General features: G+C 45.2%; 2 protein-coding genes across 2 annotated transcripts in view; both read right to left on the bottom strand.

The window, feature by feature from the left end:
- Positions 1-324: 324 nt before the first annotated feature.
- On the bottom strand, positions 325-5,052 carry LOC117809048 (extensin-like). The gene is made up of 2 exons (XM_034678729.1): positions 5,041-5,052; positions 325-1,152 (listed from the first exon to the last, which is right to left on the bottom strand). The coding sequence occupies exons 1-2, from the start codon at positions 5,050-5,052 to the stop codon at positions 325-327; spliced, it is 840 nt and encodes a 279-aa protein (XP_034534620.1).
- The window catches only part of LOC117809047 (protocadherin-1-like), a 37,716-nt gene continuing 15,993 nt past the window's right edge, over positions 4,124-25,846 (bottom strand). Inside the window, exons 2-3 of the mRNA XM_034678728.1 lie at positions 16,262-17,084; positions 4,124-8,187 (exon numbers count right to left, since the gene is read on the bottom strand). Coding sequence (XP_034534619.1) covers positions 5,938-8,187; positions 16,262-17,071 — 3,060 coding nt within the window. The 5' untranslated portion in view covers positions 17,072-17,084 and the 3' untranslated portion in view covers positions 4,124-5,937. The remainder of the gene's footprint in view (positions 8,188-16,261; positions 17,085-25,846) is intronic.

Here is a 25,846-nt window from a genome sequence, read left to right as displayed (position 1 = left end):
CAGAGGTTTTCAGAGGACCAGAAAGACAACATGGATGAGGAGAGGAGGAGTTCGGAGGTCCTGCTCTTCAATCAGTGCTCAGATCTTGCCGCTTGGGGAAGTGGTTTTACTTTTAGCAGCGGTAAATCAGACGTACGTGTAGTTTTTATGCTGAATCACTGATTGTGTGGAGCTGACTATTTGAAGGAGGCGTCAGTAACTCTCTAAAGAAGAGTTTATCAGATGATCAATGATTGTCAGAATCTCCTCCAGCATGCGGTGACGTTACAAAAGTTGTTGGAGGACCTGGTTGTTGGAGGACCTGGTTGTTGGAGGACGTGGTTGTTAGAGGACCTGGTTGTTAGAGGACCTGGTTGTTGAAGGACCTGGTTGTTGGAGGACCTGGTTGTTGGAGGACCTGGTTGTTGGAGGACGTGGTTGTTGGAGGACGTGGTTGTTGGAGGACCTGGTTGTTGGAGGACCTGGTTGTTTGAGGACGTAGTTGTTGGAGGACCTGGTTGTTGGAGGACCTGGTTGTTGGAGGACGTGGTTGTTAGAGGACCTGGTTGTTGGAGGACCTGGTTGTTGGAGGACGTGGTTGTTAGAGGACCTGGTTGTTAGAGGACCTGGTTGTTGAAGGACCTGGTTGTTGGAGGACCTGGTTGTTGGAGGACCTGGTTGTTGGAGGACGTGGTTGTTGGAGGACGTGGTTGTTGGAGGACCTGGTTGTTGGAGGACCTGGTTGTTTGAGGACGTGGTTGTTGGAGGACCTGGTTGTTGGAGGACCTGGTTGTGAGGACCTGGTGGTGAGGACCTGGTGGTGAGGACCTGGTGGTGAGGACCTGGTTGTGAGGACCTGGTTGTTTCTTGGAGGACCTGGTTGTTGGAGGACCTGGTTGTTTCTTGGAGGACGTGGTTGTTAGAGGACCTGGTTGTGAGGACCTGGTTGTTTCTTGGAGGACCTGGTTGTTGGAGGACCTGGTTGTTGGAGGACTTGTTTGTTGGAGGACTTGTTTGTTGGAGGACTTGTTTGTTGGAGGACTTGTTTGTTGGAGGACCTGGTTGTTGGAGGACTTGTTTGTTGGAGGACTTGTTTGTTTGTGAGAACAGGCTGCAGACAGCCGGGGCGCTCCCTGATAGTGGAGCGAGGCTGCAGGGTAGTGATTCTCTGACCTATGACAGAGTAGTGTGGAGACAGAAGGAATGTTTCACACCCTGTTGTTGTGTTTACAGATCTGTATCTGTTAAGCTCCTTTCTGCTGCAGCTCAATCTGGAAAATCACTCCGTTAGACTCCGTCGATGAGAGCCTGTGTCCGAAAATGTGAATTTAAACGGCGCTGAAGGAGAAAAAGGAGCGGAGGAATATTTGATTCTTCTGTTTGTTTGTAGAGAAATCTGTAACTCAGACTGCTGCAATCCATGAAATCAGAGTCGGTATGTGGGAGAGAGGAACAAACACTCTGCTCGGGGCTTATATAAACTGAGTGACAGGCAACACACACACACACACACACACACACACACACACACACACACACACACACACACTCTCTCTTCATCTCTCTTCATTCAAAGGGCAGAGCTTTCCATAGAAGGAGGGATTGTGCTGGATTGGATGGAGGGAGCGGGGCTGGAGATGGGGGAGGTGGAGGGGGTCAGTACTATGAGTCAGCACACACACACACACACACACACACACACACACACTCAGGTCGCTGTGTTACCATAGAGACAGCCGAGTTGGTCAGCATAAAAGCAGGAAGGACGACGTCGGACTGTTAATGTGAGTCCTGATGAGGAGGAGGGGGAGGAAGGGGGACTGGAGGGGGGACTGGAGGGGGGTTTAGGTTGACTTCATTAACCTTTGACCTCTTCACTCTTTGCCGCTAATAACTGTGTCTGAGTGATATTTGACCTTTGACCCCGGCAGGTTAGGCACCTGCTCGGCACAGTTTGATCTTTGTCTGTGGTTACATTGTCCAAAGTGGTCCTTACTGTGTGTGTGTGTGTGTGTGTGTGTGTGTGTGTGTGTGTTTCCAGTGATTCTTAAAGCTGTAAATAAAGAAACCTTTAACTCCTTTTGAACGCTACAACTTGAAATGATCGGCGTGTTGTAGCAGATATTCAGATTTGAAGGCGTTGCTGTTTAAAGAGCAGAACAGACGATTTCTGATCATTCCTCCTCCCTCGCTTCAAAACTAAACGGCGTCTTCGTAAAAACACGTTCTCCAGATTAAAAGCCGAACTTTGACGACACAGCTGGCGTCCGTAAGAGCGTGCTTAGCTGGAAGTTGGACCTTTGCTAGATCTTTGCCCTTATTAGGAAATTAAATCATGTCGTCGTCGGCGACAGTTGTAGTCCTACGTGTTACTTTCTGTTTGTTAAGTTTTGCCTTGCAGTGAATTCTTTGTGATGTTGTAATTCTATATTTTAAATGTCTGCAGTTTTGTTGCACTTCTTCAAAACGACACCAAGGACTACACTTTCCGCCGATGACACCATTTCATTTATTAGACTTTTAGAGTTTGTGATCAAAACTGCAGATATTTCAAATCCAGGTTAACATTAACATTTATTTTTGCTAACTTTTAAAGATGTGTTGAAGTAACCTGATATTAGTCATCATATAAGTCTGAGGTAATCGCACAATTCTCAATTTGAAATATCAGAAACCTTGCAGTTTGTAATATTAAAGTCCAAAAGTCGGTTAACTCTTAAACGACATGAAGGACACCAAAGTCCAACATCCAACTGTGCACACTTCCAGACGTCCAGGTACTCCTGCAGTTTTTAACACTTTCTCTTTGTTGGTAAAAATTAGGGATGCTTAATATTTTCTCTCAACAAGCATTTTCTCATCTTTGCTTCCTTCTTCTGTTTGAGTTAATTCTTGAACACATACATGATATGTAACATTTATACGAAGAAATGCCAAAAAATATTCCCCCAAAAATAATAAATAAATATTCACGTCTCAGTTTTCATGCTGTCTAAAATCAAAGACCTCTCCCAAGAACAAAATCCGACTTTTTAACATTTGAAGCCCTCAACCCTCCTGTTATGTTCCTTTCTTAGGGACAGCAATAATGTTTCTGGGTCAACTTGACCCGGGGAATATTTAATGATCCAAAAGAGTCCGAACCCAAAAATAATCCCAATAAACATTTTTTAAAATCTCATTATTAACTCCATTAATAACCATTCAAATTAATATTTAGTGCAATGGTGTTCTTTAATTCTCACAGATGTACAATGCAAATGTGTGAAATTAACCATGTTCATTGTAAATGTTGTTTACACTAATTAAGCCAAGCAGAAGAAATTTTAAAATGGGTCAATTTAATCTGAAACATAACAGGAGGGTTACATTTGAAAACACTATCTGCAGACACTCTGGTCTTAAATCAAATAATTATTTATTTCTTAACCTGTAACTTTTTATTCTTGACAATCTAACATGATTTTAAGATTTTGAATGACTATTTTTAATTTCATTTAAATGTCTTTTAATGTTCAACTCATTTTTAACTGTATTGATCATTTTATGTAAAGCACTTTGAATTGCCTTGTTGCTGAAATGAGCTTTATAAATAAATGTGCCTTGCCTAGTGGAAGCTGGTTGGGATGCACGGTGACTACATTTAATTTAACATTTTAAATGAATGAAATTCATGAAAATCTGTACCCCCACTCGAGTAAGTGTTACAGATAAAACTCCTGGAATAAAAAAAATGACTTTTCTGGCACTTTTAAAATCTAATCTATCTTCATCAAATGAGATTATGTCCTAAATAGATTTTCAAAAAGCTGTAATTCAACATTCTTTTTTCTGTATCTTTATAAAGTCTCTCTTTGCACTCTTCCAATATTTAGTCTTTGTATATTCATGGTATCGTCTGCACACACACACACACACACACACTCTACATTAATCTGTTTTCCTGCAGAGCATGTCCGTGAAGCTCCAGGACCCCTCCTCGGTTTGCCTGTGATTGCACCACTCTCTCTCTCTCTCTCTCTCTCTCTCTCTCTCTCTCTCTCCATGTGTGAAGGATGGAAATGAAAAATGAGATACTGTACCTCCACCAGCTCTCCCACAGCTCCCAGTCCCCCCACCCCAGTGAATGCACAGAGAGCGCCACTTTAACATTGAAGCAACATGTTTATTGAAATAAAAATCTTGCTTTGAGCCGTAAAAAACAAAAACACTGTACATTTATTTCCCCAGTGAAGAAGAAGAAGAATGGTACATGATTGAGCAGGTGTGTGTGTGTGTGTGTGTGTGTGTGTGTGTGTGTGTGTGTGTGTGTGTGTGTGTGTGTGTGATGGAGCTGACAGGATGTCGGTGTGACTGTAAATCCGTCTGGACGCCCGTGAGGTGTGACGCCTCCGAGTGTTAACAGGCTAAATATTAACCCAGCAGGAGCGCTAGCAGGATGCTAACACCAGCAGGAATTCTGCAAACTCCAGCTTCCTGTTTGTGATGGCGATGACAGCGAGGATGCATGTGTGTGTGTGTGTGTGTGTGTGTGTGTGTGTGTGAATCTTTGGTAAGTCTTTTTAATAAGCCGGGAAGTCGATGATCTGCCCTCGTTAAGCGCACACACACACTCACAGGACGACACCGTAACGGTGCAACATATGAAAGAATACAAAAAGATATTTGACATGTGGTTCACATATATGTACAGTCTGAACATCACACAGCGATTGTCTCACGGGGGTTTTCACAGTGCACGTGACATTTCTCACATTTCAGCGCCACTAAACATGATGACGTGGCGCGAAAGCTCGTTAATGACCCCCCCACCCCCCGCCGCCCTCCCCAACAACCCCCACCCCTTTTTTTTTTTTTTACATTAAATAGAAGAGAGCAAGGCACTCTGGGTAAAAAGAAGGCGAAAGCGGGCGCCTGGAAAATTACCTGCCATTAATCTGTGCAAACAATTGACTTTTAAACCCCTGTGATTGGGAACACGGCGAAATTAAAAGACGTATTTCAGCCGACCTGACAGGAGGTGCAGAGGTTCAGAGATGGTTGTATTTTGTCTTAGTGTACCTTTTCCTTCATAGTGTAGTAGCTTTATACAACCCCCCACCCTCCTTTGTCCTTCTGATTCTCCCTCTTTCTTCCTTTCTTCACGTCTTGGCTCCCTGACCGAGCTGAAATTACCTTAAATTGGTCCGAACTGGTTGGAAACACTCTAAAGTGGCTCCTCAGCCCCAGTCTAGTTCCTGGCCCAAAGAAAAGCCAAGAAACAATAAAAATGTGGGTCCCAAACTAACTCAGGAATTCACAGTCACTCTTTGTCACACTTCAACAAGCTGATCCGGCCATAAAGAGCAGCTCTAAACCCTCGAGTCAGCTCTCCAGACGAGTAGAAAAAACAAAAAGGAGAAAAGAAAAACACATTCAGACTTAATGAGGATGTCAGTGTGGACCTCCAGAATCAGAACACTTGTGAATAACAAAAAAAACTCCTTCATTTAACCCACGGTGAAAAGTGAACACACAGAAAACAAATGAAAACATGTCAAAGCTAAGGATAGACCCATATGGGATGGTTCAGATTTTACTTTAGAGTTTATTTACCTTAAGAAGAACATTTTATCATGTGATGCAAACAAACAGTGTATAAAACAACCCTCCAGCTTTCTCTCCGTCAGCAGAGTTCATTCTTTGGGGGGGGGGGGTGTTATCACCACATAAATATTGGTAAACCCATATTTGGTCTATCCCGTGTGAAATCCTTCATGGTGTGGATGTTGTGGTGTCCATGTGGAGGTGAAAACCAAAAAAAACTGAACAGAAACAAAAAAAGAAAAATGGTGGAACAGAATCAAAACAAACCAAAAATGAAACCGCCGTTGCGGAGTGGGTGCTGAGGGAGTGGGGGTGGGGGGGAATCAGTGCAGCTTTGGTGGAAGAATATCGCCTCTATAAGTCCCAGCTCGACTACCACACCCGGTTGGTCCAATAAATGTCCCTGTGGTACATTGGCGTGTTTGCGTACTCTCCTACCTGTTTGTTGCTGTATTTGGGCGGGTTGGCCTTGTAGCTGTAATCCGAATATTGGTCGGAGCCTGTGGAGTTGTTGTCGCCTGTCCCTACGAAGGTGTTGGTGGCGGGGAGGTCCTGCACGGCCTGGTGCTTCTTGGAGGCGGAGGGCGATTGTGGCTGCAGCTGAATTGAAGGTAAGGGGGAGTTAGAGCGGTAGTGGCGGCCCAAGTCTGGGCTTCCCGGTGGGTAGTTAAGGGGGAGGTGGATTCTGGGACTGTCGTTGACGGTGTCGTTGATGAGGTTGAACTTGAGGCCTTTCTGTAAACTGGCCTCCTCGTCCTCCTCCAGGGGTTTGGCCGGTTTGGGAGCTTTCCCCTTTTTGCTCTTTTTCCCTTTACCATTTTTTGGGCCTTGCTTCGGCGCGTACAGGTCCTTGCTCTCCTTCTTGCCGGCCTGATAACCGCTCTTGGTGTCTTTCTGCAGCCGGTGTTTGATGACGACCACAGCAACGATGACCAGAATGACGCCAGCGCTACCTGCAAGGATGCCGTACAGGATGTTACTGCGCTGACCGTTGGCGTAGTTGGGATCGCCAGCAATGTCCCTGTCCAGAGGGGTGTAGAGGCTGTGTCCGACCAGTGCCTCAATGAGGGAGACATTGGACCTGGTGTCGTTGACAAAGACGTGGACTAGAGCCGTGGTGTGGCGTGGAGGCTTGCCTTTGTCGCTGACCTTCACCACCAGGCGATGCAGACCGTTGTGTTTTCCAGTGAATTCCTGCGCCAGTGTTATCTCCCCGCTGTTGGGTGAGATATGGAACAGGCCATACGGGTTGCCACCCATGATGGTGTAGACCAACTCGGCGTTGGGTCCAGAGTCAATGTCCTCAGCCTCTACAACTTCCACCCGGGTTTCTGTCGGGGTGACGGGCTGCATGTATGTGAAGGAGGAGTTGGCTGGTTTGGTGACATAGGGGGCATTGTCATTCTCGTCCAGGACATTGATGGTCACACCCACGTAGGAGGACCGAGGTGGTTCACCAGAGTCCACAGCTTTAAGGCGGAAGGTGTAAGTGCTCTCCTTCTCACGGTCAAAGGAGATGTGGGACAGGATGGTCCCTGTGCCGTTCTGGATGACAAACTTGCCGTTGTCTGGTTCCACAAACAGATTCACTCGGGCATTATCGCCCTTATCGGCGTCGGTGACGGTCACTACCCCAACAGGATTGAGAGGAGCCATGTTTTCAATCACAGAGAAGCTGTAGCCACTCAGCATGAACTTGGGGTCGTTGTCATTGCGGTCCAGGACGTTAATCACCACTGTAGCAGTGCCAGTCTTGCTTGGGACGCCCTTGTCTGCTGCCGCCACACGGAACTCATACCGCTCGGTTTCTTCCCGATCCAGAACATTCCTCACCCGGACTGATCCACTGTTGGAATCTATTTCAAAGAGCCGATTGGCCGACAGCTCGATGATGCTGTAGGCCAGCTCTGCGTTGGTGCCGCTGTCTGCATCTGAAGCGACGACGTCAAGGATCTTGTCGCCCGGCTGGTTGCCCTCACCGAAGTCCACCTCGAGCAACGTTGGGGAGAAGTTTGGCGTGTTGTCATTAATGTCTGTGACTTGGACTTTGAGGGAGTTGGTGCTGGACAGAGCTGGATTCCCAGAATCCACAGCAACAATTTCAATCCTGTAATCCTTGATTCGCTCAAAATCCAGCAGGGTTGTCGTCTGCAGGAAGTATTTCCTCTTACGATCATTGGCTGACTCGCTCGCAGGCCGGAGCTGAAATGGGACATCACCTGCAACCACGCACGTCACCACAGCGTTCTCCCCCTCGTCGCGGTCCGACACCTGGACCAGGGCCACAGGCGTGCCTATAGGCATGTCCTCAGAGATATTAGCCACGCCATCCTGGTGCGTCACCAAGCCAATGCCACGGATTTCGATGGCTGGTGCGTTGTCATTCTGGTCCCTGACGATGATAGTCACCAAGACCTTGGAGGTCTTGGAGTTGGGCCCACGGTCTTTGGCAACCACAAAGAACTTGAGAAAGTTCTCTTCCTCACGGTCCACCAGACCCTTGACGTAGATGATGCCGGTTGAGCGGTCGATGCGTAGAAGCCTCTGGACCGTCTCTGATGCCTGATGGAGGCTGTAGTCTATCTCGCCATTGGTCCCAGTGTCTGCATCGTTTGCTCGGACCTATGAGGACACAGAAAGAAGGTTAGAACCACACCTCTCCCCAAGAAGTTCAGTATTCTGCCTGAATGTAATTTATGAGAGATGAAGACTAGTATTTTGTTCCACTTCGTGCCTCCAGTTGATGCATCTAGACGGGTGTCAGGAGCAGGACCAGACTTTAAAGCTCTTCCTTTGAATACTTGTCAAACCATCTTCTCCTTTTCTGTTATTCTATCCTCTCTCCCTCACCACATCCCAGTTTTCCCATTAGGTCTCTTTCCAGCGCCCGAGTTTACTTGTTAGTTAACTACAACTTCAGTCTTTCAAGACGAATCAACAGAAGCCTTTCTTTTATCTGAATCTGCCTTATTTAGCTGAACCAGGACTGGAATGCTCCTCATCATTGACTCAGTTACAATCTGATTATCGCTTTGTTTCTTCGACTCCCAAAGAATCACAACCATCACTAATGAAACGCCACAAAGCTTTTTATGTTTTCCTGATGAGAGGTTTTTCTGCTGTGTGAAACATAACAGACGATCAAAGCTGAGCGCACACGCCCACGCAACAACATCTAACGGCCGTGCAGCGGGTCATTGGTATCTAATGGGCAGATGAGTGAATGTTAATGTTCCTCTCATTATCAGAAAAGCCCCGGCTCCTCAGGGCCCATTAGAAGACCTGAGAGGACGACCAACATCGGACATATCCTGGGCTTCATAGGCCTAAACCAAAAGTAAGCGGAGGTAATTAGTCAATTAGGAGGTACAATCAGTCAGCAGAATATCACTGAGAGTGCACTCGTTAGGACGCACAGCATCTACACATCTAATCCTTTTTAATTGCATTCATTCAAAGCCAAAGCTAGCGTTAAGAAATGTAGGTCACTGTGTGGAACTGAACGAACTAGTTGTTGAACAGCTGATTTAAATGTCCCAGGTGTTGCTGGTTCAGCGTTTTCCACAGGCTGCACCTGGGACTTGCATTAACGTAATTAGGGCTTTTAAATTTTAAGGCCATTATTGCCTTTAAAGCACAACTGAATCTGAGCCAGGCACGCTCTCAGCAAAATAATCCTTTTAAAATTTAAGTCCCACAAAAATACAAGAACAAGAAATCCCCCAGTAAATGGGGTAAAAGATTGTCTGAGGCTCTTTAAGCTAACAATAAAACTTCTGATGTTCTGGGCAGAGACGGGGATTTAGTGCTCTTCTCCAAAATATACTTTTTAACTTTTGACCAACACTAAGATGAGGTCAGGGGCGCCCCTTTATGTATGAATACAAGCTTTAACTAAAGAGCATGTTAACTTAGCATAAAGACTAAGTATCAACAAATACAAATCAGATGTATCGATACATTGGCCACGGTTACATGATGTTTTTAAATTCTGAATTAAATCATTCTGAATTAAAGTATTCTCCTTCATGTTTCCATGGAAATAGTAATTCTGAATTGAGGTTTACATGAGAACAGGTTTAATGGTCTTTATTCCTCTTAAGGTCTGGGGGTTGGGAAGGGTTCTGATTGGACAGGGGCGGGCGTGACGTATTTACATCTACCAAAAGAAAACAGACTCCAGTTCCTGCTTCTTTTATTTTGGGTTACAAAGGTGTTGACTTCTCTGTTGCACACCCTAAACTGAGGGACAACATGATACTCCTTTGAATGAGCAGCCAGGCTGATGATCTCCAGCTGGGTGCACTGAGGGCAGGTGCTCTCAATGAGGGGCTCGTTAGGAGCCCTGGAGGTCAAGGACTACCTCCATGTGTAACTCTAATAATCAAGCTGGAGTTTAACGTCTTCTTCAGAACGTCATGATGTAAAAAAAATTAAGTTTAGAAACTCATTCCAAAAATATTTGACACTGGCTACGTTTCCATGAGACTTTTAATTCCTCTTTAAATCAGAATAAAAATTAAATCCTCTTTAAAAAGATTAAAATGACCTTGTAAATAATTCAGAATGAAAATGATCATTCTGAATGAAACTTCAATCTGAAGTAAGTGTCTGCTTTATTCTGATTTTAAATCTGAATTGAATAATTCCTCCATCATGTATGTATGTATGTGTTTAATAATAATAATAATACATTTTATTTATAATGCACTTTTCATTTACAGAAATCTCAAAGTGCTACAGGCACACAGTAAAAAAAATGTTAAGCTAGTTAGCAAGAGGCTAACTGGTTGTGTGTCCAATGGTGAAAACACGGACACCCTTACAGCTCTGGGCCTTTCGTGCAAACTCAACGCTTTGCTTTTGGTTCTACTTTTTGGTACTTTGGTTTACCACCCAACTTCCTTCTATCCATTCATGCTGCTCGACTGTGGAGCATGCTCAGTCCAGCTTCAAGAAATTAAGTTGTTTACATGAATTTTAGAAGTCCAGTTTTACTTTTACTTACAAAATAAATCAATATTTGCTAACATCATGTGAGAAAGCATTGACTGAACTCAGTTCTTTGTCTTTCAGAGTGGGACTGAATGCTTCCTCTTGACATTAACCCTCACAAACATCGTCATGATGTGGATTTGTGCAGACATGATCACATTGTTTGGGCGTTTGAAAAGCAGTGCCTTTATAAATCTGCTTTATTTCTCAAGGTTGAGATTACTTTCCTTTGTCATGGCTTATATTTGTGAAGTACACAGTGAAAAGGGACGACCTGTTACAACATGAATTAATAGATACATGCACAAGGCCGTGTGGAGATACTGGAGAAGAACTATTTGTCTCATGAAACTTAAATCAGTGACACAGTCGCTTTCTCTTTAAAACGACATGTTCTTAAGTTTGAAGCTACATTTTGGGGGAACTAATCAATGATGGGATGCTAAAGCTTTTAGATGAAATGGGAATACCTAACATGTCCATTTTGGAATATCTTAAGATGCAGAATGTGTCTCAAAGGTAGATGCAGCCAAGAGAGTCTCTAGTTTACACTGGCACATAATAAATATGTGTTTTCCCGCCTGCTCAGGACTGTGACAGACCGAGCACAAACCTCCAGGGTGACCGTGGAAATCACCGATCCGAGTCGGAGAGGTTAAGGTTAAAGAAAGCATGAAAGTGAAATTATAATTTCTCCCGCCCATTGATTTCCCTTCCTCCGGTGCGGCTTTAAGCAGCAGACATCACAGAGCGGCGGTGAATTATTGACAGCTTCTGAGAATTGTGTATTGAACAGTTGAGCTGCTGGAGCAAAGTGCTGCCGTGATGAGGGTCGGAGCTGTGAGCTGGCTGCTCTCCAAGGCCGCTCTGTACGGGCGAGCAGCAAATATAAACACTGCTGATCGCCCAGTTAACAATTAACCAGCCGGGCTGACTGCTGTCGTCAATAAGCAGAGCGGGCTGTGCATGTTTCAGCACACAGAATCTCTGATTCCTGCTCATATTCCTTCAATTAAAGGATCAATTCATCCACTGGATGCCTTCCTTTAATAAGGGGTGCAGGTTCTTTCTGCAGAGCACTGATCCTGTTTGGTTTTTATTGACTCAAACACATTATAATACCAGAGTAGGTCAACATGGCCGGGTATTTAACCCCTGAGGAGCTTTTCAGATGATCGTCTGAAATATAGTAGGAGATCTGGAACATCAGCGTCTACACAGGGTGTGAAAGCTCATTGGGAACTGTTGGGTGTAGAGATGGAAAATGTTATCTGGGATAACGTTCATAAATAAACACTCTGCTAACTCTAGACACCAACTTATTCAATTTAAGATAGTTCACAGTAGGGCTGGGCGATATGACCCAGGAATCAAATCCCAGATTTTATTACAAAAAACTAAATTTATGATTTTAATCTATTTTGTGTGTTTTTCCTGAAAAAAGAAAAACTACAAATGACTAACAACAAGTTTTGATTTAAATTTATCAATCAAATTTGACAAAGGCAAACTGGACTTCCCCTGGGTATGGTGGAGGTGGGGAGGGGTGGAACGGTATGATGGAGGTGGGGAGGGGTGGGTGGGTATGGTGGAGGTGGGGTGGGGTGGGTGGGTATGGTGGAGGTGGGGTGGGTGGGTATGATGGAGGTGGGGAGGGGTGGGTGGGTATGATGGAGGTGGGTAGGGGTGGGTGGGTATGGTGGAGGTATGGAGGGGTGGGTGGGTATGATGGAGGTATGGAGGGGTGGGTGGGTATGATGGAGGTATGGAGGGGTGGGTGGGTATGATGGAGGTGGGTAGGGGTGGGTGGGGTGGGTGGGTATGATGGAGGTGGGTAGGGGTGGGTGGGTATGATGGAGGTATGGAGGGGTGGGTGGGTATGATGGAGGGGTGGGTGGGTATGGTGGAGGTGGGTGGGTGGGTATGATGGAGGTATGGAGGGGTGGGTGGGTATGGTGGAGGTGGGGAGGGGTGGATGGGTATGGTGGAGGTGGGGAGGGGTGGGTGGGTATGATGGAGGTATGGAGGGGTGGGTGGGTATGATGGAGGTGGGGAGGGGTGGGTGGGTATGATGGAGGTATGGAGGGGTGGGTGGGTATGATGGAGGTATGGAGGGGTGGGTGGGTATGATGGAGGTGGGTAGGGGTGGGTGGGTATGATGGAGGTATGGAGGGGTGGGTGGGTATGATGGAGGTATGGAGGGGTGGGTGGGTATGATGGAGGTATGGAGGGGTGGGTGGGTATGATGGAGGTGGGTAGGGGTGGGTGGGTATGATGGAGGTGGGTAGGGGTGGGTGGGTATGATGGAGGTATGGAGGGGTGGGTGGGTATGATGGAGGTGGGTAGGGGTGGGTGGGTATGATGGAGGTATGGAGGGGTGGGTGGGTATGATGGAGGTGGGGAGGGGTGGGTGGGTATGATGGAGGTATGGAGGGGTGGGTGGGTATGATGGAGGTATGGAGGGGTGGGTGGGTATGATGGAGGTGGGGAGGGGTGGGTGGGTATGAGTTTTATTTTTCCTCTATGTTGTTTTTCCTTTATTGTTACTCGCTCCATCTTTTGACTTGTTTGTTTGTTATTTTAGTTTTTCTTCATTTAATTGAAAAGGAGGAGAATTTGTGTAACACTGAATGTGTGTAACACTGAATGTGTGTAACACTGAATGTGTGTAACACTGAATGTGTTTTTATTGCTCCCTCAATAAATAACATCTAAACATGAATGATAGTGGGAGGGGAGGGAAAGTATGCAGAGCCGTAGTTGTGTTTCTATGCTTTGATCTGTTTTCATGGAGTCATTCGGGACCTTCCTCCATCTCAAACAGGGACACTGTGACAAACATATTTCAACCACCTAATTACTCGGTCAAAGGAGTCTTAGGGGACGGGTTTTTCTCACCATGTCGTCAAATTTTGAATCCCAGTCAAGCTTTTAGACTCATTACAGCTGTCCTGTTGCCATAATGAGCTCTCATGCAGTGTCACAAACCATGGCCTGGTTCAGTTTCCTCTTCCAGACCACTGGCTCGGATGATCACGTTAAACTGGACTTGTGAGCTGCAGATTTCACAGCAACGAAATGTTAGATATTATCAAAGTGGAGGGGGGTGTTGGACAACAGCATGAGAGAATAAGGATTTCCTATTTTTGAAAGGAAAGTCTGAGGTTAAAGTCTGAGGTATGACGTTATGCTGCTAAATCCTGATTTAACTTCACACATGTGCATCCTGTCTTTGGTGGAACGGGTCAGAAAGAAAGTCTGAGTCAGGATTAATCTGACCTTTTTGTGTTTTTGTGCAATTTAAGAGATTCAGTGGAACCTTTACCGAACGCCAAGGAGCAGGATTGTCAGGCCTTAACTTCCTGCTAGTCTTGAGAGTTCTTTGTTATTTGTTGCCACATTGCTCTGGTGCCTTTCATAGACTGGGAATCTCTTCAAATTCAACACGTGTAGCTGAGAGAAAATGACAGTTTGCCTAATAATTAACAGCTTAGTTTCAAAACGAGTCAGACTGTGAGTCCTTGTCCACCAAACGCTGCCCACAAACCTTTGCCCCTGTTGGTGATAAGGCTGAGAGCTGCAGGACAACACCGCGGAGCACTGACTGCACATATTATGCTGCTCAATTATCCGTACAGACAGATGGTGCGGTGGAGGTGAAGCAGGGGCGTGGGATCCCTGCGTGTAGTCACATATTAACTACTGATTCAACTTCACCTTTGAGCCCTCAAACCGGGGGCGGCCGGTACGCGGTGTCGCCAAGCAGGACGGGGTTTGTTTGGCTCGGCTACCCCCCTCCTGCCAAACCCCACCTCACTGTATCATCCTCCTCTTCCTCTCCCTGAGCACGGCGCGACCGGCCAGCCTTCCAGTGAGCCGTGCATGACTTAATCTGAGTCAGTCATGAGATTATCCACGGGGCTTATTGGTATTATTGCTCTGGATGTGGCTCATTGCGTTTCAGAGAGCCGCAGAATTCATTTCACTTAACGTGCGTTTGTAGAGTGATGCTTCGGAGGCAGCGGGGCAGGGCTCGACTGGACGACCCTGGCCTGCTTAGACCGTCCAATTTACATCCCCCACTTCTGACTCCCTCTTTCTTTTTCATCTGCATGTATTTAAGTTCATCTTTTCCAAGCTCAAGTTTACCTTCCTGATACTTTATCTCACCACGAGTCAACACAAACCTGATTACACCAGTCTGTCTCTGTAGACCTGTTAGTTGATTCTGGTCCTGCTGGAGGTTTCTGCCTGTCTGCCTGTGGATTTTGGATCCTGTCTCTCACTTTAACTCTTCCTGTCCCATTAAAGTTACTAACCATAGACCTTTCTGGAGTCCCTGAGCTCCCTTGTCTCGTAGGTTCCTCTGGATCTCTGCTGTAGATTCCTTTTTTGGGTTCTGTTATTCATCCTTTCTTTCTTTCTTTCTTTCTTTCTTCCTTTCTTTCTTTCTCTCTTCGTTCTTTCCATGTTTCTTCATCCTTTATGTCTCCTTTTCTCATCCCATCCTTTCCTTCTATCCTTTCCTTCACCTCTTATTCTCCTCTTTTTCTTTCTTCTGGTCTCCCTCTCCTCTCTCTTTTCTTAGACCTTTCTGGAGTCCCTGAGCTCCCTTGTCTTGTAGGTTCCTCTGGATCTCTGCTGTAGATTCCTTTTTTGGGGTCTGTTATTCATCCTTTCTTTCTTTCTTTCTTTTATTCTTTCATTCTTTCTTTCTCTCTTCATTCTTTCCATGTTTCTTCAACCTTTATGTCTCCTTTTCTTATCCCCTCCTTTCCTTCTGTCATTCCTTCACCTCTTATTCTCCTCTTTTCTTTCTTCTGGTCTCCCTCTCTTCTCTCTTTCCTTAGACCTTTCTGGAGTCCCTGAGCTCCCTTGTCTCGTAGGTTCCTCTGGATCTCTGCTGCTGTGGACGTGGTCCAGACTCCAGCTGCTACAACTACTACTATCCGTCTCCCCACTATCATCTCTCTCTCTCTCTTCATCTCCCTCTATCCCTCTCTCCAACACGGTCTCAGCAGATGTGTGTCTAACATGAGTCTGGTCCTGCTGGAGGTTTCTGCCTGTTAAAGGAAGTTTGTCCTTGCCACTGTAACTTGCTAAATGCTGCAAAGTGCTCTGCTCATGGTGGATTAAGATGAGATCAGACTGAGTCCTGTCTGGAAGATGGGACTGGATCTGATCCGGTCTTGATGTTGGGTCTTTGATATAATAGAACATAGAGTCCGGTCTGGACCGGCTCTGTTTGGAAAGAGTCTGAGGAGAATGTTTGTTTCTCTATGTTGTTCTTGTTTTTGGCGCTGACACGATTACGTGGTTATTCAAAGACGAGGACCCCTACCGATGTAAACCCTTAGATGAAAGAATATCGTCCCTCTCTCCAAGGCTGCCAAACTCCATGGACGAAAACGGTCTATGTCTGCTCTGCTGTCCATGTTTGTGTTAAACTCACTCAATGAAATGGACACAACCCATTTGCAGCCGTGTTCTGCGTGGTTAAAGTACTGTCTCTAGAGTCCTGTGGCTTTGACAACCCCAACGTGACGACGGTCTTTCTCTGCATTAAGATAAATGAACATGTATGACGGTGTGGTTAGCATGTATGACGGTGTGGTTAGCATGTATGACGGTGTGGTTAGCATGTATGACGGTGTGGTTAGCATGTATGACGGTGTGGTTAGCATGTTTTGTGTATACTGACCTGCAGCACCGAGTGTCCCAGTGGACTGTTCTCCGCCAGCTCGGACTCGTAGTGACTCCTCTCAAACTTTGGGGCGTTGTCGTTCTGGTCCGTGACGGTAACTCGAAGCAGAGCGCTGCTCGCCCTCGCCGGCTTCCCTCCGTCCACCACTCTGATGTTCAGGTCGTACGAGTCCTTCCTCTCGCGATCCAGATTGCCCATGACGACCAACTGGGGCAGCTTCTCGTCCGTGTCCACCGCCACCTGCAGGCTGAAGAGCTGGTCCGCGTCCGGTCCGGTGCTCAGAGAGTACTCGGCCACGCCGTTCGTACCAGAGTCTCTGTCGGAGGCCATGGGGATGGAGAAGAGGGCGCCGATGTGTGTGTTCTCTGGAATGGACAGGGTGAGGATGGGTGAGGAGAACTGTGGCGTGTTGTCGTTGATGTCCAGCACCTCGATGCGTCCCTCGATGAGCCGCGGCCCCGAGCCGATGCCTTTCACCATGTCCGTGATGGACACCTCGAACTCAAGGAAGCACTTGTCGCCTTCGAACAAGTTTCGACAGTCCCTCAGCGTCTCGCGGTCGATGGACACCTCAGTGGTGTAGATGTCGCCCGTCTTTCCGTCCACCCTCAGGTACGGCGAGCCCACCTCCAGCTTGTACAAGTGGCCAGTGTCGGGTAAACCCTGGTCTGCCGCTAAGCTGCCGATCAGCGTGTTGGGCGGCTGCTCCTCTGGAACCCGATACAGGATGTCCGTGGGTGCGGCTTCGCTGGAGAAGAACAAGACGGCCGCCAGGACCAGCAGAACCTTCCACCTCAGCGCCGCCATGTCTCCGCCCACTCTGCAATAAAAGAGACAACACACCAGTTAAACCCCCTGTCATTCATTCAGTGCACAACAAACAGAGAGGAAGCTGCTTCAGACTCTCCAAAGGCTCTCTTTTCTCAGATTTATGTCACAGCTTTCAGGAGGAGATGGTCAAACTCGCCTCCTTGGGCCACTAAACACGTCCCGAGTAGTTATTTGCGAGACCTGAGGGTGAAGAGGCTGCGGGGCCCCGAATCACCGCCGCCTGCAGTGTGCACAGAGCAGCCGAGCAGCCGAGCAGCACAGAGTGATGACTTCCTCCCGCTGCCAGTCCGCCTCTCTGACAGCAAGACAAACCCAACGCTGAAGGCGACAGGCGACCAAAAAATACTGACGTGAGGCAGCGAGAAGGAACGGGACGACTGCTTGTCTCAGCAACTCTGACTTAAGACTTTATAAACCTTTTTTAAGCTGATTAGAACAGAAAGAAAGACGTTTCTCAGCCCGAGTGAAGAGGAAAGAGTAGACTCGCACTCATAGAGCAGCAGCATTTATAACAGGTTCGTCTGTGTTCTCACAGGAAGTGAAAGAAGTCCAACAGGAGACGTTCCTTTAAAGATGCATAATTTAGATTTATGTTAAAAATGTCACCTCGTCCTCCTGCAATCCAATCCTTACTAAGACAGTGTGTAATCACAAAGTGTTTACAGAGAGGGATTTGTTTTGACAAGTTGCCTTACACAACTTCTGTGACGTGACAGTCCTGACATTTGGCCGGTGGACCTTGTTAAACGTGGACGGAATAAAAACATCGTTACATTTTGGAGCTACCAGAGCTGAGTCTCTCTTTCTCTTTAAAGTTCAAATGTTTTGGACTTAATGTGTCCTCCTCTCAGAAATAATAAGATGCTGTTACTGAGATGTTTGACCGCTGACAGAAAAGCAGCTTTGCCTGAAAGCTTCTGGTTCACCATGTGTTTAAATTTATCAGAATGAAAGGATGTGCTGTGAGTGTCCTACAGCGTCATCTCAATCACAGACGAGATTTAAAAGTCTGAAACAATATGGAGTGTGTTCCTGGATTCAGACATTAGCTTTCTGCAGCTAGGAAGAGAATAGACCACATGAACAGACACGTAAATATATGAAATGGAGTCATACCAAATGACACCAAACCATGAGATGTGGAGTGATACCAAACCACACCTGACGACATGAAGTTACACAAGACTTATCTTAAAAATGTCTTAAAAATGTCTTCAAATTATATATTTATAACATTAAATCCTATACTTTTTATAGCCAATTAAAGGTAATATCTCTAGAATGAAAAGAAATGCCTGAGCAGATCTTTACAGCGTTTACAGGTAGCACAAGATGGACTGTACAGTCTTCTACAGTGGCAAAGCATTTTGTTTTAATGTTGTTTACTCTAAACATCTGTGCCTGGGTTGGTGTAAGATGTTCCAATGGTTTCCACACCTGAAATAGTTTGTATGAAACAGTTTCTACAGGATGCAAAATGTTCGTTCAGGGAGAGGGAATACGAAAGTGAACTATGTGAAGTGGAATCAGACCAAACAGCACAAAACAATACAAAGTGGAACACTATGAAACAATAGGAGAAGGAACACAACAGAGTGAAACGATACACAAGGGACTGGTAGTGGAACTACAACAAACAACACCAAACAATCCTAGACTGTATAAATATGGACGTAGTCTCCGTGACGTCACCCGTCTGTTCCTGAGCGCTGTTTTGAAGCCAATCTACGGCGGCAGCCATATTGGAAATGCTGAACTCAACCAGACAGAGTGTGACGTAAAGGGGCGGAGTTTGAACCTCCTAGCCAACAGCTATGTGTTCCCGACCGGGAGTCACGTCAGTTCAGTCCGACAACTCACGTTTAAATTGTTTATTGTAGCAGCAAATACATATTCATGTTTGGCGCCCAGGCTCCGGCCTCATCACTCCCTGCAGATAAGTTTACATACAGACATTGAGGAGTGATGAGCAAAACAAACCAAACACCCCCGGAGCCTGCAGGTGGAAGCTGGGGAGGCGGCGGGGAAGAAGAAAATATCAGCAATAGGCATGCAGCAGCAGAGGCGCTGACAGGCAGAGGGAGAGATGGGAGATTTTCCCCAGTTTAAATAGACCGCCAGTTTGAGAGGCAGAGGGCGGGATTGGATGATGGTTATGAGAGTGGGACATGTGACGTGCATGGCGTTGCAGCTCGAGTTGTCTGCCTGAACTAGCTTGCAGGCGTCGCTCCATTCATGTCCTTATTTGGGCAGAAAGTTGTAATCTTAATATCTTCTGATCCGTCACGTTAGAAATAAAATCCCAGTGTGTGCCGATAGAGAGGTTAGCTTCGTAGCCGTTTTTTGAACCAGGCTGTAAACATGTTTATTAATGCTGCAAAGATCCTCTTTTTCCCATTCATGTCTATGTGGTTTCCTGTGTTTCTGCAGCCACCCTCTAGTGGATTCTCAATGAATTGCAGTTTATAACACTTCCTCATGGGCTTCATCGTTTGAGACCGGAGGTTTGCCGATTGGAAACTGAAGTATCTGAGTATCAGGGGCCCAGAAGAATGAGTTACAGTAGAATGGCTCCAGGAGTCTCTAGGGAGGGCCTAAAAAAGATCACCTTTGACCTAGGCAAATATATGATTGACAGTGACAGCTGACGTCTCTGTCAATACTCAGAACAAGGTTTTCATAAGTGGAGTCAAACAGCAGCTAATGTGAAACTTGTATTAAAGAGTCCATATATGTGCATGTTTGAAGGACACCCTCAGTCTAATTAGAGTTCACCGTCATAGTTTTTAAGCCAGAACGTGGAGACAGAGGCGAGGCGACTTCATCTGGCTTGGTCGTCCTCCAAGCAGTCGCGATGCTTGTTACTGAAGCTGATGCTGTTTGATTGTAATAAATCTGATTACTATTCAAGCTGGCCAGTGTCACGAGGTTCATTCTACATCTGCACATCACGGGCTGTTAAGACACGACAAAACACTACAAAGTGGAAAGATATTAAATGACACGCAGCGATATGAAAGGGAACATGATGGCGTGATACGAGATGGAATGAAACAAGATGAAACAGAACACAACGACACGGCACTGAATCCTGGCTATATGATACAAATGAATCCAGAAGAGTAAGACATCCATCCATCCATTATCTTGACCGCTTATCCTGTTAGGGGTCACGGGGGGCTGGAGCCTATCCCAGCTGGCTTCGGGCGGAAGGCAGGCTACACCCCGGACAGGTCGCCAACCTATCACAGGGCTAACACAGAGAGACAGACAACCATTCATGCACACACTCACACCTACGGGCAATTTAGAGTGACCAATTAACCTGGTGAGCATGTTTTTGGACTGTGGGAGGAAGCAGGAGAACCCGGTGAGAACCCACGCATGCACGGGGAGAACATGCAAACTCCACACAGAAAGGCACCCGCCCGGCCGGGGTTTCGAACCAGGAACCTTCTAGCTGTGAGGCAACAGCGCTACCCACTGCACCACCGTGCAGCCAAGAGTAAGACACCAAAACAAAATCAATACAATATAATAAGCTATGATACAACACTGAACAATACTACATACGATTCAGCGATTCTGTAACAAGTGATCGTTTGCGAGACAAGTCTTAAAAACAAGTCTGTGATAGGTTGGCGACCTGTCCAGGGTGTCCCCTGCCTTCCGCCCAAAGCCAGCTGGGATAGGCTCCACTGCCCCGGGACCCCAAACGGGATAAGCGATTAAGATAATGGATGGATGTCATAAAAAATATTTCCAACAAAAAGTGATGAAATTCTGTTTTTCAACACGCCATACCAAATTTTAAAGCCTGGAACCATCTTGTAAGGGGTAATGTACATTTTGTACATTTCCCACAATACCTTTGATATCATGATAAGGTTATTCTGTGATAATCAATTTATTACAATATCTCATTAACCTTAAAAACTATTAAATGCCTCATAGAATAACATTTACTGCAGGGTTAAAGTTGAGACAATGATAACTCCTAACTGTCTCCAGTTTGCATTGAAATAACATTTTTCTTCACCAACACAGTAGAAATGATCTACATGGTTTACACTTTATCACCAGCCCATGTATCTTGTATTATTGCTGCTTTATATTGAATTCAAGTCCAAAAGGATCCCTAAAAGACGTCACTCTGATGTGCAAAGTTTATCACAGCCTCCTATCTGTTGTCATCAGAGGCAGAAGATGACAGACTCATCTGTTTCTGAGTGCTTTCAGTCTTTAATGTGTATTTCTAGGCTATGATGATACATCCAGATTCACTGAGAGCTGAGTAACAGAAGGTCAGCCGTGACCCAACAGCTTTTTTTTGCCCCTGAGGCGTCTTTGTGCGCAAATCAGGCCATGAGTGACTCATCTGACTAAAGCCTGTGTGGCTGCTTTAGAGCCGGGTCACAGGAAGAGAGAGGAGGCTCGTACGACGTGGATCCACGCTGCCATGTGGGAACACCTGATCCGAACAGAAACACAGACGTACCCTTGTTGTTTCTGTGACTGAAGGATGAGCACTCTGTCTTTGGCGCATGCTTTTGAATTGCTTACATTTTAAGACATTCCATCTGTGGTCATATTTACTGGCCTATTGGTTGTGTAGTGCTCCATGTGTAGCTGTAAGAGAAATCTGAAAAAAGCGTTGTATAAAGTGGCGAAAGCTGAGTGAAATTTCAGATATGGGTTTCCATTTTCTGTTGAAATAAAGTCCTGGTGTTCCTCTTTTGAATTTGCATGAAAGCAGACAGAAATAGGGTTTCAAAGAAGGAAAGAAGAGAACTAGAAAGAAGTTCAAACACCTGAGGTGGGTCTAAATGTCAGATCGTTGGTTTCCAGGAACTCACTGGAATAAATTGGGGTTTCGGAGGATATTCAGCCGTCCAGGAACACTGGCTCCTTCAGTTTCCAGATAAGTACAGAATTAAAGATCAACTTCTATTTTTCAGCTCTCTAATAAATCTGAAAACATCCTTGCTCTCTCTCTCCAGCATCATAAACTCAGATTTAAGAGCTTTTAAACTCGTTGTTTGGGACATGAACGACAGTATTTGACAGAGTTGGAGCCGTGGATTCAGACTGTGATGCTGACTCTGATCAAGGCTGAATGTTTCACTCTCAAACTGACTTTTCACCTCCAGTCTGTCTGCTTTTTATAACGTTTATATTTGAGCCAGACTCTTATAGATAGAAACCCTTTCTTCCTCTCCTCCATCCTTGCAACCTCTCCTTTTTTTCCTCCCGTTTTCTCTCCGTCTACACTTTCTTTTTTTTATCTCTTGGCAGTAATTCATCACAGACACACACTGTATATCGCGCTGTAGGAGTTTCTCGGCTGCGGGCCGCAGAGGTTAATCTGGAAAGTGTTATTTTTTCTCCTCACGTCCTTGATTCGTAGAGGAAAGCACTCTCTCTCTCTCTCACCGACGCAGACAGCATGCAGAGCAGGAAGCAGGAAGTCTTGATGCTCTCCTCCTCCTCCTCATCTGACTGCTCTAAAACTGATGCACAGAGTTTGTTGAGTTGTCCTGACCTGTAAATACGTCCTTGTTTGTCTGTGTGTTTGTGGGAGTAGAGGTTTGTGTTTTCAGAGCCTGTCTAGTCTCAAACAGAGTCAGAGAAAAGACGGCAGACCTTGTACACACTTTCATTTAGTGACATGAAATAAATCAACAGTTTGAACCTAACAGCAGCTTCTGAGGCTGAGAAAACAAACACCAGAAAGTCTTTATAAAGATAAATTCATTTCAAGTGACCCTCTGCACATCGCTCTACCTACTCTGTAGAGTCTGTACAGCAGATAGAAACACGTGTGGAAAGGTAACAGAAAGCTACACTACACTTAATATAATAGATCCAAGACTTCTATAAACCTCTCCTATCCACATCTGAAGGAAGCTTCTGTCAAACACTGAATCCTGAGGCCTGTTTCACCTCCTGTGCTCAGTTTTAGGGCCCTGCAACACGAGACAAACGGTCAGCCATCTGCCCCCGTTAGAGTCCCTAACCCTGTTTTTTGTCCCCGACTGCATATGTTGAATTTCAGCAGAGTCCATCAATGTGAAACAAACACTCCGAAGGGTGTTCAGTTAGAAACCAAACCAACCAAGAGAAACCAAAGTGAGAAAATAAAAATGGTCTCTTCTTCTTCACCCTAAAGCACACCACCAGGAGAAAACCACACAGGAGCAGTAAGTGCACTTTCATCAGGTATATTTAGGATAAGTGGCTCTATTTCACTGTCTGAGTGGGAAACCAGAGTGCTGGGGAATTCACTGACAATTCTTGTTTAAGCACAACAGTCGTTTGTATACCTGCGGTCTCCTGGCTTCCCTTTCTGAATAACAACAACAGGTCACTGCCGCCTGTTGGCGTGGAGAGTTACCGCTTTAATCATCGTCCTACTGCTTTTCAGATCGACTGTAACCCTCCATTTACCACATTCTACTGCTTTGATCTCATTCTAATGCTTCGATCACATTCTACTGCTTTGATCTAATTCTATTACTTTGATCTCATTCTATTGCTTTGATCTCATTCTATTACTTTGATCTCATTCTACTGCTTTTCAGATCATCTGTATCACTCATTCTAATGCTTTGATCTCATTCTAATGCTTTGATCTCATTCTAATGCTTCGATCACATTCTACTGCTTTGATCTCATTCTATTACTTTGATCTCATTCTACTGCTTTTCAGATCATCTGTATCACTCATTCTAATGCTTTGATCTCATTCTAATGCTTTGATCTCATTCTAATGCTTCGATCACATTCTACTGCTTTGATCTCATTCTATTACTTTGATCTCATTCTACTGTTTTGATCTCATTCTACTGCTTTAACATTCTACTACTTTGATCACATTCTACTGCTTTGATCTTGTTCTATTACTTTGATCTCATTCCATTGCTTTGATCTCATTCTATTACTTTGATCTCATTCTACTGCTTTGATCTCATTCTACTGCTTTGATCGCATTCTACTGCTTTGATCTCATTCTATTAATTTGATCTCATTCTACTGCTTTGATCTCATTCTACTGCATTGATCTCATTCTAATGCTTTGATCGCATTCTATTGCTTTGATCTCATTCCACTGTTATGATCTCATTCTACTGCTTTGATCTCATTTTATTGCTTTGATCGCATTCTACTGCTTTGATCTCATTCTACTGCTTTGATAAAATTCTACTGCATTGATCTCATCCTACTGCTTTTACATTCTACTGCTTTGATCTCATTCTATAGTTTTGATTGCATTCTATTGCTTTGATCGCATTCTACTGCTTTGATCGCATTCTACTGCTTTCACATTCTACTGCTTTCACATTCTACTGCTTTCACATTCTACTGCTTTCACATTCTACTGCTTTCACATTCTACTGCTTTCACATTCTACTGCTTTCACATTCTACTGCGTTGATCTCTTTCTACTGCTTTGATCCCATTCTACTGCTTTGATCTCATTCTACTGCTTTAATTGCCTCTATAGCTTGTACATCAGTTATTGCTTTGATAACATTCTATTGCTTTTCTATTGTCAGCCTGTAAGTGGTCTTAAGAAGTGTTTCTTCCAGACTTGCCTTCAGGCTGTAAAACCAGTCCCTCTTGTTTTTATGATCCAGCTCAGACAATCTGTAAAACCTGTTTTGGAGTACTTTGTTTTGAACCGTTTCTCTGAGGCTGTTTTTTGGGCCGTCGAATGAAATCATCAGCTCCAAAAGTTCATCACAAATAAACCTCTTCTGACTCTACAGGTCTGATTGATGTGTCAAAGTATTAACAGATGCTACATGGTCAAAAGTACCCGAGCCAGGCCGCCGTGAAGACGTCGGTTTCCCAGTTACATGTCGGCTTAATCATCCGACACCCTAAGAATAAACCAGATTTCTAACAGGGTGCGATGCCTTCGTCAATATTTTTGGTGTCTATACACTTTTGGCCGTTTAGCATATGCTGCTAACCATGCCCTTGTTTTAATGTGGCCGTGTTTTTCTGAGTCACACATCCAGTTGACTTCTCACTGCTGCAGGATTTCATGAGTCACTTTGAAACATGCACACTGAGGAGTCCTAACAGAGCTTCAGACATCAGTGTAGGGACTCAATAAAGACATAAATGGAGGGAATGGGTTAGTTATTTTCAATATTTATGATGCGTTTAATAATTGATGTTGATTCAAAAGTTAAAATTGTCTTCCAACAAAGCCGACCGACAGCCAAGGAACACTATTATTTTTAGTTTACTTTGATAGGAAACACACAAAAGCAGAAAAACCTGAACAACTGAGCGCCTGAGAGCAACAAATGTTTAACCAAACTGCTCCCCGCTGTGACACACACACTGACACACACACACACACACTGACACACACACTTAATTACCCCTGAAAGTGGAGGGGGGGGGTTTGCCACTGTGAATGTGCATGTGAATACCTCTGCGTGTGTGTGTCATTGTGTAAAGTGTGTGTTTCTTTTCTCACATTTTTTCCTCCAGAGCTGCCAAATACTCCAAATAGCTCCGACCTCTGACCCCTGACCCCCCCGCGGCATTTCACACATCACCGTGGAAACAGAGCCGAAACAACACGGTTTCCTGGCTGACGTCCAGTCTGCTAATGTAACACTGAGCGCTGCGTTTAAACACTTCATTTCTGAATGAATTAGGATGTTGTGTTTGTATTTCTGATACGCTCTCACTGCTTCAGCGCCTCTTCAACATTCACATCAAAACCAAGGA

Source organism: Notolabrus celidotus, unplaced genomic scaffold, assembly GCF_009762535.1.
Source record: "Notolabrus celidotus isolate fNotCel1 unplaced genomic scaffold, fNotCel1.pri scaffold_213_arrow_ctg1, whole genome shotgun sequence".
Taxonomy (NCBI): domain Eukaryota; kingdom Metazoa; phylum Chordata; class Actinopteri; order Labriformes; family Labridae; genus Notolabrus; species Notolabrus celidotus.
This window is presented reverse-complemented; position numbering and strand designations above follow the sequence as displayed.